Here is a 13,954-nt window from a genome sequence, read left to right on the forward strand (position 1 = left end):
GAGATATTACAATTAGATAGAGGTGAAAAGACAGCATGATACACTGAGCAGAATCTTATTCTCCAAGGTAAACTACTATATAGCCAAGTATTAATAGCTTTTCCAAACAAGTGGTCAAAGAAAGTTCGCAATATATCAAGTTCAAATTTATGGCTACTCTGTACCTTACCAAGGCCCACCTTGTAGTTAGTAGTGAGCTCTTTTTTTTTCTTTCCCTATGTCCAAAGTACCCAAAGTACTTGAACCCACCTGTTGTCCAAGAATTAAATGAACAGTCTATACTAACATTGTTTTGGGGAGTTACATACGCTTACCTTGGTCCTTGTGTTTCTGATCAATCAGGCCTATCTTGCTTAAATAATGATTTCTGAACCCAAGAGCACATAATTTTCTGTTATGCTTGGAAATAATATTCTCCAATCCTTACAATTCTCAAGTTACAATTTGAAATAATAAAAATGCTATTATCTACACAGGCCCACATCATGTTTCAATTAAAACCCTTAAAACTGATACTCACTGTAAAAATATGAGTATTTCCATATTATGCCCTCAAACTATTTTAATTTTGCTGGGCCATAAGTTAGTTGAGCTAATCAAGGTCACATGGCCAAATATAGTTTTAAACATTAATCCAAAACAATCAAAAGTTTAGTTTCAAAAACTACTTTAAACTGATTGCTTATTAAACTACTCTGTACCTGTTAAAAAATAAGTAGCAAATTTTAAAACTTACTAAAAATATTTTTTTCTATTATAATTTCTCCCCATCATAGTTTACAATCTAAACATTAATATAGATAAGAAAAATATTTTCAACAAAGGTAATTTTTAAAAGCATTCACAATACAAGTTTTACTACTCATTGATTCATTCATTCAACTAAATTAATGAATTCCTACTATGTACTAATCCTGCATTTGGCACATGGAGGTGAACAAGAATGGTGCAGTCTGTTCTCATAGAGTTTACAGTCTAAAAAGAGAAGGTGAGGTAGTACGGAAATAATTACATAAGATCATTCACCCATTCTTCAAGCATTCAATTGCTGGAACTTTGTAGGGAGGAGAGAAGGAAGCAGTGATAAAGGAAAGAAAGAATGAAGAAAGTGGAAAAAGATCTTTGGTTAATCAAAACAGCATGGTTAATCATAGACCAACTCTATTCATCTCAGAGTACTAGTGATAATTAAAGTTTTAATTCTGGACAAAATATTATTAGTAAATGTATTACATTCACCAAGGTATAATTTAAACATTATCTTAAGTATGGGTACACCTAAGATTTTCTTAGACAGAGAATAATAATTAATTTAAAAAGCAAAAGTAATATGGAAACAACACATATCCCAGGTAGGGGGTAAAAAAAAGATAGGGCTCTAAGCCATGAAAATGGAGAAGACAGTACTCTTTGTAAAGACTATGAGTTGGAAAGACAACTCATTAAAAATTTTATTAAAGGTCTTACCAAACATATTTTTTAATTGCTTTCTTGCACAAGATAAAAAAAATGTAATATATAATTCTTTTCTTTTGCTACAAGTAGGCAATGAATAAATCATTCAAGGACACTCGGGAAATCTGCTAGCTTATACAATAAGGAAGAAAACTTCCTCTTAGAAATCCAGAAGAATAAAAGCATCTTAAAATGGGCGTTGAGGGATAAGGGGACAAAATGCTCTCTCCTTACTGATCCATGCACATGCTATATTCTAAATAAAATAAAGTTTCTTTGCCTGAAAATGCTTATACAATAAAGTTCAGCTCAAGCACAAAGTATGCTTTATGTCCCACCCATATCCATTATGAAAAGAAATACTTACTGGTCCCATAATATGACAAAATGCTTACAAATAAAAAGAAAGGGTCACTCAGGACCCATGACCTTACTGACTAATTCGATTTAGCCTAACAATATCCTAATCATTGCACTATAGTCCAAAAAACAATAAACTATTAAAACTATCCTATCAGAAGAAGGTCTAAAAACTCACAGATAAAGAGCAGTATAAAAAAAATTTGAACAGTACAGTAGTCATAAATGGCTTTTCAAAAGTCAAAGTCTAAATGAAGAACAGAATGTGTCAGGAATATTTATACCTTAATTACACCAACTCAAAATCTGGGTTTCCTGCCCCTGTCTTTACACATGTGTGTCTGTACATGTGGGCCAGTCTGTCCTTTCACATCACCGCTGCCTGTTTCAGCCTTTCTCTCACTTTCAAGTAGTTTCAACTCTGGGTATACCTTGGCAAATCTTTTCTTTGAATTAGTAGCCAAGTCAGAGGAGGGAGTGAAGTAGAAGAAAAGGTTCCAAACTGTCTATTTAAATGTTCCCTTTTAGATAATGTGAAAAACTAAATATTTTTACATGACTCAAATAAACCATTCCTTTTCAAGCTGGTGTTATTATCTCAGTAACCTAGAGTTCCGCAGAAAAAGCAGTAAGTTGTTAAGAATGAGGTGAGTCTATTTCCTCCAGCTTGGCAACCATTCTCTTATTTACTTCAGTATCCTGCAAGACCTCAATTACGAAGAAATAATGGACAGAGAATATAAAACAAAAGACTGAGCTTTTTTTTGGGAAAAAAGTATCTGTTACAGAACATGAGTAGTCACATTCATCAAACAGGAAATAAAGAAAACAAAACCCTGTTGTTTAATGTTGATTTTTTAATTATGTAATAAAACACAGAAAGTAATATTCAAATGGGTTTTTACCTGAGAACAATCTAAACATTTAATACACTGATGACTAAGAAATTCCTTTCTCATTCTAAAAGCACTAAATGTAAGTATTTCATTGGCAGTTATACTTTTTAAACTCAGGCTACATTCTGTATATTAATTTGTCTTATTCACTGAGATCATAAACAAACAACTTCATTATCTTGCAAACATTGATGCCCATTCTGGAGTTTTTAAGGAAAATGGCTCATAACTTTTTTAACATATGGACAGTATTTATTATTTAAGTCCTGCTCACCCACCTCCTATGTCCCCAGAAAGACTCCAAAAACTACTTCCTTTGCCAAGGTTGGAGAAATGTGTTGGTGTGAGGGGAGTCCCTGCATCCCTGATGAGCTCTGTGTGCCTTGGTAAGATTCTATGCCATGTAGCTAGAAATCCATGGATAACAGTGGGAAATGGTGCCATCAAGCTGGGTTCCCTGAAGTCATTGAGGATGCAGGGGTCTCAGGTGACCAAGGCCAAGTGTAGCACTTAACTTCCAGAGATAAGATGGACATGGTTATCATAAGGGGCAGTGAACTCAAAGCAATAAACAAAATGGCTTTACCCACAGAGATTGATGGCATTGGCTAACTGATCATGGTGTTCCTAGGACTAAAATAAATTAGCACTCGCTTAAATGTTACCTGATCTGTATAAGTAGAAAAGCTCTAGGTTTGATTACCAGAAGTAGGAGTGAAATCAACACAAAAGAGTCTTGGCCCTCAACCAATTCTCAGACCTGAGCTAGTTCACAGACCTAGTGGCCCGTGAATAAAGAGGATGGGTGCTCTTTAGCAAAATGATCAGACTGCCAAAAGACCACACTGTAAATCTTCCTAGCCTTCCTCAAAGAAACTTGCAACCATTTACCAAGATGACCATGCTCTGGGGAAGGGGAGTTACTCACACTTACCATGGATAACAGGACACTGGACCTGAAGTGACACTAATTTCTGGAGACCTAATATGCTATTGTAGTTCACTAGTTAGAGTAAGAGCTTACAGAGGTCATTTTTAGCTAAGGTCTATCTCCAGTGGGTTCAGTAGATACCTGAATTCACCTCATAGTTATTTCCCCAGTTTGGAATGCACTGTTATAAAAGACAAATGCAGAAACTGGCACAATGAGCAAATCAGTATTAGTTACTTGACTTATGGAGTGAGGGATTTACAGAGGAAAACAAAACAGAAGAAAAGCAAGTGGAAGTAACCAAAACTTTTACCTACCAAAATAGTAAATCAAAAGTAATGCCCACATTCCTGGAGACATTGCAGAGATTAGTGCCTCTGTTAAGGATGTGAAAAATAAAGGGGTGGTGATTCCACCCACATCAGCATTCAACTCATCTATCTGCCCAGTGCAGAATACAGAGCTTAAGGAATGATAGTGAATTACTATAAGCATAATCACATGTGACTCCAGTTGCAGCTGCAGTTAAAGATGTAGTTTCATTGTTGGAGCAAATCAATACATTTCCTAGCAACTGGAATGAAGCTATTTCTTCTTTCCTTTTAGTAAAAATCACCAAGACAGTTTCTTTCCGCTGGCAGGGCCAGCAATCTTCCTTCATGGCCCGGTCTCAGAGCTGTATCAACTCTAGCATAATCTAGTCTGTAGAAATTTTGATCAACTGTCCATTCTGGAAGACATCACATGTTCCACTTGCTTCTCTACCAAGATGATGATATTCTGACTGCTCAAGTTCAGCAGGTCAAGTTTGGCAGGTCTTTATAGGTGAATCACAGTGTAAACGTTTAGGATGTTGGAACAAAGAAAGCCATCTTCTACAAATAACTATTCTCCTCTTGAAAATCAGCTTTAGACTTGCTACTGGTCCTCAGCAAATATGACATTTATGCCCACAAATTTAGCATGTGACCTGAGTTGCCCATCATAAAATGGTTATTGTCCAATCCACAACCCATAAATTTGGGCATGTACAATAGTACTCTATCCTCAAGTTATAGTGGTATATACAAAACTGGGTTCAAACAAGTCCTGAAGGTACAAGTAAGCTACATGAGCAAGTAGTCCAGATTCCTAAGAACCCTATTCTTGTTACATTGCTTCTCTTAACCCACATCCTGGACTGTGGAAAGCCCCTATGACCGGTTGACTAATGGGGGAAAAATAGGCTTGTTACTTAGATGTTTCTGTATGATATGCTGATACTACTCATACACTGACAGCTGCGGCACAACAGCCCAACTCAAGGATGGCCTTGAAAGACACTGGTGAAGCAAAATCCTCCCAGTATGCAGAACTTCAAGTAATGGAACACAACTTTGATTTTGTCTGGAATGAGAGATGACCAAGGGTAAAAATATGCACTAATTTGGGGGTAGTAGCTAATGGTTTGGCTGAATGGTCAGAGACTTGAAAAGAACATAATTGGAAAACTAGCAACAAGGTGGTCTGGGCAAGAGTGTGTGGACAGACTCCTGAAAATGAGTATTGTGCCCAGGTCAACTTCAGTAGAGGATATAAATAATCAGGAGACAAGATGAACTATTCTGTGGGTGTCATCTAGCATGTTTTCCCACTTTTGTCCTTATTCATCTTTGATGTCCTTATAACATAGGAGTCATGGCAGCAAGAATGGAGATAATACATGGGCTCAGGAACACAGACTTCCATTCACCAAGACTGACAGGATAACAACTCCAGTTGAGTGCCAAATTCATCAACAGCAAAGACAAACACTGAATCCATGATATGGAACCACTCTCTAGAGGCACCAGCCAGGCACCCGGTGGCAAGCTGACTATACTAAGTCACTTCTATCATGGAATTCACAATCTTCATTCTTCCTTAGGTAGACACTTGTTCTAGAAAAAGATTTTCCTTTCCTAACTGTAATATTTCTGCTAAAATTATCATCCCTGAATTTATAAAATAACTTATTAACCATTATGCATTCCATATAGCATTGCTTCTGACCGAGGAACTCATTTTATAGCAAATAAAGTGTGGAAATGGGCCCATTTTCATAGAATTACCTGGTTTTACTATGTCTCCCATCACTCTGAAGTAGCTGGCATACAAAATAGTAGAATGGCCTTTTGAAGATTCATGGTACTGGCTGGATGGCAATATTTTGTGGGACAAGAATAATACATTCCAGAATATAGTATGTGCTCTGAGTCAGCAATCAATATACGGTATGTTTCTCTCATAGTCAGGATTCACAGGTCCTGGAATCAAATGTTGGAAATGGAAGTGACTCATATTACATCTCAGATCCACCAGTGAAATGGCTGCTTCCTATCCTAGAAACTGGACTCTATTGGCCTAAGTCTTAATTCTCAAGGGAGAAATGTTTCCACCATGGGACACAGCAATGGTTCCATTAAAATGGAAGCAGAGAATGTCACCCGGTCATTTCTGAGCTCTTCATGCCAGAAAACCAAAGAGCAAAGAAGGTTCTTCTATACTAGGACAACTGGTCTTGATTATCAAGGAAAATTGGTGGTAAGAAACAGTATGTCTAGAATGCAGGTCATCCCACAGGGAACCTATTAGTACACTCAAGTTCTGTGATAAAAATTAATGGACAAACAATCCCACTTTGGGGTATATACCCAAAAGAACTGAAAGCAGGATCTAGAAGAGATATTTGTACATTCATGTTCAAGGCAGCACAATTTGCAATAGCCAAGAGTGGAAGCAACCCAAAGGTCCATCAACAGATGAATGGATAAACAAAATGTGATATATACATACAATGGAATATTATTCAGCCTAAAAAAGAAAGGAATTCTTGTCATATGCTATAACATGGATGAACCTTATGAATATTATATTAAGTAAAATAAGCCAATCACAAAAAGATAATGCACACCTCCCTTACATGAGGTATCCTTAGTAGTCAAATTCATAGAAACAGAAAGTAGAACGGTGGTTATGAGAGGCTGGGGGTAAGAATAAAAGATGTGATGGGTAATTTTATGTGTAAACTTGGCTGGGCTATGGGCCCAGATATTTACTTAAACATTATTTACGGGTGTGCCTATGAGGATGTTTCTGGATTAGAGTAGTATTTGACTCAGCAGACTGAGTAAAGCAGATCACCCACTGAAACTGGATGGGCTTCATCCAACCCACTGAAGGCCCAAATAGAACAAAAGGCTGAGCAAGGAAGGACTCTTTCTCTCTGCCTGACAGTCTTCAAGCGAGGACATCGGTCTTCTCTTGCCTTTGGACTCAGACTCAGACTGGAACTTACACCATCAGCTCTCCTGTTTCTCAGGCCTTCAGAGTCAGACTGGCTCTCCAGGGTCTCCAGCTTGCCAAGCGCAGATCTTGGATTTCTCAGCCTCCATAATCATGTGATTAATTAATGATCCTATTAGAAATGTTGAGCCTGCTTAGTCAAGTCACTCCCTTGTATTTCACAAATCAAAGCTATGAGCTTGATGAAGTAAGACGAGCTTGGTTTGCAAACCTCAGTGAATTAGGAGGTGAGGAAGCAAGAGAGATGACACAAAAGGAGACCAGTATGCTGCCCTTCTAGGCATCCTCAGCTTCTCAGTAACCCATGAAACTCTAGATAAAAAGGTAACAGCCATGTGGTTCACAAGGACAATTAAAATTCTCAAGAAGATAATAGATGTAGGCAATAATCCTTTACTAAGAAAGTAAAGGAAAGAGGAGATGAAAAGTACCATTTGTTCTGATTTTCTAAGAGCAGTACCTGAGATGCCCAATTCCTGGGTGAGGAATTGGGCTTAAAGGCAAAGCATATACATGCTTAAAGGCATTGAATGCTGTTGCTATTATTTCCTAGGGTCCTTCAACTTCTCCAGTAGAAAGAAAAAGAATACCTCTGGAGTATTATTACAAATGATTTCCTCAAGGAAGGAAAGGTTAAACAAGGTTGGAGGGTTCTGTCACAGTCAACGCAAAAGTCAAACACCCTGAGGAGGATCCAAGATTGAGATAGAAGAAAAACTTTGTTTCATGAACCTAATGAAGGAAAAGTCACATTCTATACGTTTGCTAACATCCTCAGGCAGAGGTGAAACTGTGTTAGAAAAAGCACTTGAGGCAGAGAGACTACATGGGTTCAAAAGTGGGAAAGGATTTTCCCCATACACACCCTACTATAAGAATTTCCATCAGAAAAGAAATGAGATGTGAGCAGCTATTGTGCACCAATTTCAGGGGAACTAGAATTCAGAAATAGGAAATAAATGTCCCTGATCAAGTAAATAGAGGCTATCTTGTTTAATAACAGTAGGCAATCAAGGTAACATTTCTATGACCCATGAAGGATTGTACATCTTTCCAGGAAAGATGGAAAGTCAATCTTTCCAGTGACTTCTTATGGATTACTACCCAAAGGGCTGCTATAATTTGGAAAGAGATTCCATAAGTACCTTTATACCCTCAAAAAATTAAATATATAAAACAGAATTTCAAAATTAATTCATTCATGCTTTTATTTATTCATATTCAATAAATATTTGAGTGCCTGCTTTGTGCAAAATATCATTCTACCTGCTTACAATCCTTTAGCTAAGTAAAAGAGACAAAGATCCTTGCCCTCACAGAGCTTGGATATTGTGAGAGTTAATTTTACGTGTCTACTTAACTGGGTTAAAGGATGATCAGATAGATGGCAGAACAGTATTTCTAGATGTGTCTGTGAGAGTGTTTTTGGAATTGATGAGCATTTGTATCAGTAGACTGAGTAAAGATCTGCCCTCACCAATACGGGTGGGCAATATCCCATGCACTGCCCTCCCTTACCCACCCACCCCCAGTTCCTAGGCCCCTCCTCCTCCCACCCCAATAGAACAAAAAGGCATAAGGGAAAATTCTCTTTTTTCTTAAGCTGGGACTTCCATCTTCTCCTGTCCTTAGACTTGGGCCTTTGGACTACAGAACTTTTACCATGGACCCCAGGTTCTCAGCCCTTTGGACTCAGACTAAATTATACCGCCGGCTTTCCTGGTTCTTCAGCTTACAGATGACGGATTATGAGATTTCTTATCCTCCATAATCACATGAGCCAATTCCTATAACAGATCTCGTGTGTGTGTGTGTGTGTGTGTGTGTGTGTGTGTGTGTGTGTGTATTTCTCTTATTGATTCTGTTTCTCTGGAGAATCTTTACAACACAGATATAAAAATAAACACACCACATAGTCTGTTAAAATGCTGGACAGCAATAAGTGCCATGGGAGAAAAATGTAGAGTGGAAAAGGGAGAGCAGTAGTTGGGCAAGAGGTATGAGGATGGGTAGTGAGCAGATAAGCTTCACAGAGAAGGTGAGATTTGAGCATGGATTCAAGGAAGATAAGAAAGAGATCTATGTCGATATATCTAGGTAAGGAACTCTCCAGGCAGAAGCGATGGCCAATAAGAGCATGTTTGGTATGTTCAAGAAATAGCAGGAGGCAAGAGAGGCCCAAACACTGGAGGGACAGGGATAGCAGTAGTATAAACGGGTCATAAAAAATAGGGGCAGACGATGCAGGGTCTTGCAAGCCATTGCTAGCACTTCAGTTTCTACTCTTATGGAATGTAGAGCCCAGTAAGGTTTGGAGCAAAGGAATGACATGCTCTAACTTAGGATTTCAGATGATCATGCTGGTAGTTACAGAGAAAGAGACTGAAGAGGAGCAAGGTAGAAGCAGAAGACGGGGAGGAGGCATGGAAGACATTAGGAAACAAAGTGCAAACTGTCACAGACTGATTTCTGGTGAAAGATCAAGTTAAATCCTCTAAGTAAATTAATTCCCGAATGTCTTAGACTAACTGAAACTTCTCCCTATCTGCTACATGAAGATAAACTGATGAGTTAGTCTTGCTTCAAAAGATTTCTTCATGAAGAAGACCACGAAATCTGAAGACAGGAAATAGAACACCTTGCAACTATTGTCAACTCTGGACTAAAATTTGTTCAAAACAACAGTTTTTCATTCATACCATTTTAAAAAGTAAGTAAAAAAAAACAATTTTGTAATCATCCCTCTAAATTTCTACCATGGTTTGCTTTTCTTGAAATGGGAATTAGGTCCAGAGTATACACTGAACTGAAAGGTATGAAGAGGTAATAAAAGGGAGTAAAGCACCATGACTACCTGCCATAACTGCAAAACAAAGGAGCTCTTTGGAAAGCCCTTTCCAAGATAACTAAAGTAATTTTGTAACAAATTCTAAGGCTGCACTATCATCACATAGTAAGAATTGGTCCCTATTTGAAATAGACATTTTCTGGAAGATAGATAAATATATACATCTATAGATATAGATATATAGATATTCACTATGGATATATATGTGTTTATAAAAATACATCATACACATGCACATATGCACACACACACAAATATACCCTTGAATTACCCTGGGATAAATTTTTTAATTACCTCATTTGAGAGGAACAAATTGGTCACTATTGTGTAGCTGAAGCCAGGTATAATGCAATAGGCAATCTTAATTGTTCAGGATCTTCCATAAATTGTTCAGCAATAAATTTTATTATTTATATCCCTCTTGGTTAAGTTACAAAAACCCAACCTGAGCTGGTATGAGCAGAAAGGGAGTCCATTATAGTTATGTGGGCAATTTCATGGAAGCCAAGAGCAAGAACAAAATTAAGTTTGAAGTAGGTATGTAAATCAGTCAGAGTTATTAGTAGGAAAAGAGATGGCACACTTAGAAGAGTTCACTGGAAGAGAATTTAATGAGGAAATTTACAGAAATGTGAGCAGATTAAGAGAACCAAGAAGATATGATGAGGCACCAAGAATCAGCAAGACTGGAAAATCAATACCATGGCTAAGCCTACAGCGTCAAGAGCTAACGCTGTCACCATAGTCCAATACAAGCCACAGCTGTGGAAGAGAACCTGCTTGAGAGATGAAACTACTGTCAGGAATGCACAGGAGCAGAAAAAGCTGGGGAAATAAACACCCTGACTTTCTCTTCTTTCCTTTCTTCCTCTACCCTCTTAACCTCCTGGTAGTGCACCGACCTTCCAAAACCAACTAGAAGCCAGAGGGCACAGGAGTCCAGATAATACAGTCCATAGACATCAGCCCCTACAAGGCAAAACAGAGACCAGAGGAAAACAGTGCTAGAGCAGGTAAAAGAGTGAATAACCAGCACAATATGGAAACAAAGGCCACTATAACAGTACAAAAATCCCTAATTCTGTACGCAGTCTCTTTCCCAGGAACGCTTTCTCTGTAACGTATATGATGGGCGTAAACGTGGAAAATCAGAAAGTGAAAAAAGAATTGTTCATGAAAGATAAGAATAATAAGAAAAACTTTATTGGAAGACAATTCTTTTTCTACAGGTTTAATTAATAATAGCTTTTGAGTTGCTTTGTTATCAACTTTAAATCTCAAAGGAGACATGACCTCATTATTCTTAGCTTTTCTAATTCAACTCTGAAGAAATATGTAAAATAATATTGAAGCATTAAGATATGCTATGATAACAACTTAACAATTTTTAAAATCCTAAAACCATTAAACAATGATACATCTCAAAAATAAAACAGTACCACTGCAAAAGAAAATTTTATCTTCCAAAGCTTTAGCAAATACAATCGAAGAGCAGGTATCTCTATTTTTATATCACTTTCATACACCTTGATTTTTCCACAGTATCAAACCGTAAAACACCAATGCTTTGGGGAAAAGTTTAAACAAAAACAAAGAAAGTTAAACATTAGTTTTATAAAATTGCTGCTAAAATATATGAAGGATAAAAGTAGAACTGAAAAAATAGATAAGAGCATATCACAGTAAATTTCTAATGGTTCACCAGTAGAAATCTGCAGATCCTTAAGGTGAAAATAGGCCTTGATCACATCCTTCTGTTTTTTTGAGGACAATAAACTTTCCTGAACTTAAGTGTTTCCTAAAGACTCATTTGCCAAATATCTGTTGATTCCTTTAAAAAACAAACAAACAAAACCAGAGCCCTGAAGCTCAATTTTAAAGTGTAAAGAATTTTACATGCTTTTCTGAAGAATATAATTGAGTCAGAAAGTAACTAAATAATTCGAAGCAGACAGTATGGCAAAAGGAAATTGAGGTAGAAATGTAAAATTATTTAAGTCAAAGCTACTATATCACACATAATGGCATAAACACAAAAAATTAAGAAAGTAGAAATCGTGGAATGGACAGCATTCACTAACCTACTAATGCTTTTGCTAGTTTCCAAAATATGCTTACCTAGTATACAATCTTTATAGTTCTTTATCATATTAAGTGGACTAATATTAAAACCAAAACATTTTACCTAAGCACTCTTATCTGGGGAGTTCGTATTCCGTAGCAGGAAATGAAGGAGAAAAACCAGCCTAGAAAGCAACAGTGTGGATTATGCACTGTTACAGCCTGTGTCCTGCATAACCTTTTGAATGCACGACCTTTAAGTTGCTGAAGGTTGCCTCAGAATTTGGCTCAGTTTGATGGAAACATCTGTTCCCCTTGCAGGTATACTGTAAGGACTTTTTTCTCAGTTGGATTCAGAACACAGCAAGTGAGCCCTTGTCTGTCCAATCATACAGACCCCAACACTTGTAAATCAAGTTCTGGGAGGACAACAGCAGGTCCACATTCCGTCACCCTTTCTCAGCCAGCTAGGCCAACTGACTGCTGTGAGAACTGCTCTTATCATGTCATCAAATCAAAACATGCTGAGATGAGGGACTAAAAGAGGCATCTGCAGAATTCCCAAAATGTAGTGACTTTGGAACATTGACAGATGCATCTGTCATTTTATACCTTCAACTAACCTGATGTCCACTGGCTCGACACAGTAAAGCTGTCCACGATCGATTCCAATTCTTTCACGTTATTTTCACACGTCTCTACTAGAAAGGCCTGGTGTTTCTTAGCCTTTTAATTGAGAAAAAAATTACACATGATAAGGTCATGCATTATAGGGGCTGCAGATTTTTTGTGTGAACACATATAGCACAATTAAGTATAAAATGAGCTAATAATTACTCCATTCAAATCCATTATTAATAAACCTCTTTTTGTCTTAATCATATGTTTTACTTGGCTTAATGTAACACTGTATAAGGTCTCAATAAGAATTTACTGAGGTCTTAGTGCCTGTCACCATTCTCGATATTTTAACACACAGTAATTCTTTTTATCTTCATAACAACCCTATGAGGGAAGGGCCATCATTATTCCAATTTTACAGATAAGGAAACTGAGACACAGAGGAATTAAGGAAAACTTTAAAAGACCACGCATGGAGTCATGTGGCAAAGGCAGTTAAAAGTGAATGTAGTGTGACAAATTAAAAGGAACTGCAGCAGTCTACTCAAGAGATGACAGCAGCTTAGATTAGAGTCTTAACAGTGAAAAAGAGTTGTGGGGTATATGAACTGGCGGGCATTGGGGGGTGTATACTTAGGCGGTGGAATGGCCAGACCTTGGTAATGCTGCACTGGGTTATATTACATTTATTGGATTAGACTGGATTGAATTGAACTGCACTGGCTGGATAGGACTGGATGAGATTTGGGAAGTGCTCAGATAAAAGGAGGAGTTAAGACCAATCCCAAGGTTTCAGACTAGAAGAACTGGGCAGATTTCATTTTGCCCAGAGAATGATGGAAGTAGAAAAGGTCTTATTTTGGCTGTTTCTATTTGTGTATTTACTTGTTTGCTTGTTTTTGGCAGGGATTACGAATCATAAATTATGTTTTGATCATACTGCATTAGAAATACCTTTAAGACACTCCCAGCACCAACACAATGCCTGGCAAATAACAGAACCTAAGTAAACATATGTGAATTAACAAAGAACACATAAGTAAAAAAATATGGGAGGCAACTGGACATGATGGTGTAAAGCTCAGAAGAGAGGCCGAGTACAAGTTTGGGAATCATCTAGAGATATGTGAACCCTGCCTTGAGTGTTTGATGGGAAGAGAAAAGAGCCTAGGACAGAGTGTAAGAACTCCAGAATTAACACTTAGAAAAGAAAAAGACTGAAAAAAAGAAATACAGAAGGGGACAGTGTCAGGAAAACCAAGATAAGAGAACATTTCAAGGATAGAGTTGTCAGTTATGTCCAATGTCACAGAATACTCAAGCAAAATGGAGGCTAACAAGTGTCCACTGGACATGGAAGTCACTGGTGACCTTTATAAAATCTGTTATAACCCAGACTGGAACAGGATGAAGGAAGAGTAAGAATTTTTTTGTTTTAATTGAGTAAGAGAGAAGTAA

General features: G+C 37.4%; 1 protein-coding gene across 13 annotated transcripts in view; it reads right to left on the minus strand.

Annotated features, from left to right (window-relative positions):
* The window catches only part of CCDC171 (coiled-coil domain containing 171), a 388,533-nt gene that overhangs the window by 283,589 nt on the left and 90,990 nt on the right, over positions 1–13,954 (minus strand). For all 13 annotated transcript variants that reach the window (XM_074361538.1, XM_074361540.1, XM_074361545.1 and 10 more), the window contains one exon: positions 12,499–12,601. In XM_074361538.1, the coding sequence (XP_074217639.1) occupies positions 12,499–12,601 (103 nt within the window). The remainder of the gene's footprint in view (positions 1–12,498; positions 12,602–13,954) is intronic.

Source organism: Camelus bactrianus, chromosome 4 (assembly GCF_048773025.1).
Source record: "Camelus bactrianus isolate YW-2024 breed Bactrian camel chromosome 4, ASM4877302v1, whole genome shotgun sequence".
NCBI classification, from domain to species: Eukaryota; Metazoa; Chordata; class Mammalia; order Artiodactyla; family Camelidae; genus Camelus; species Camelus bactrianus.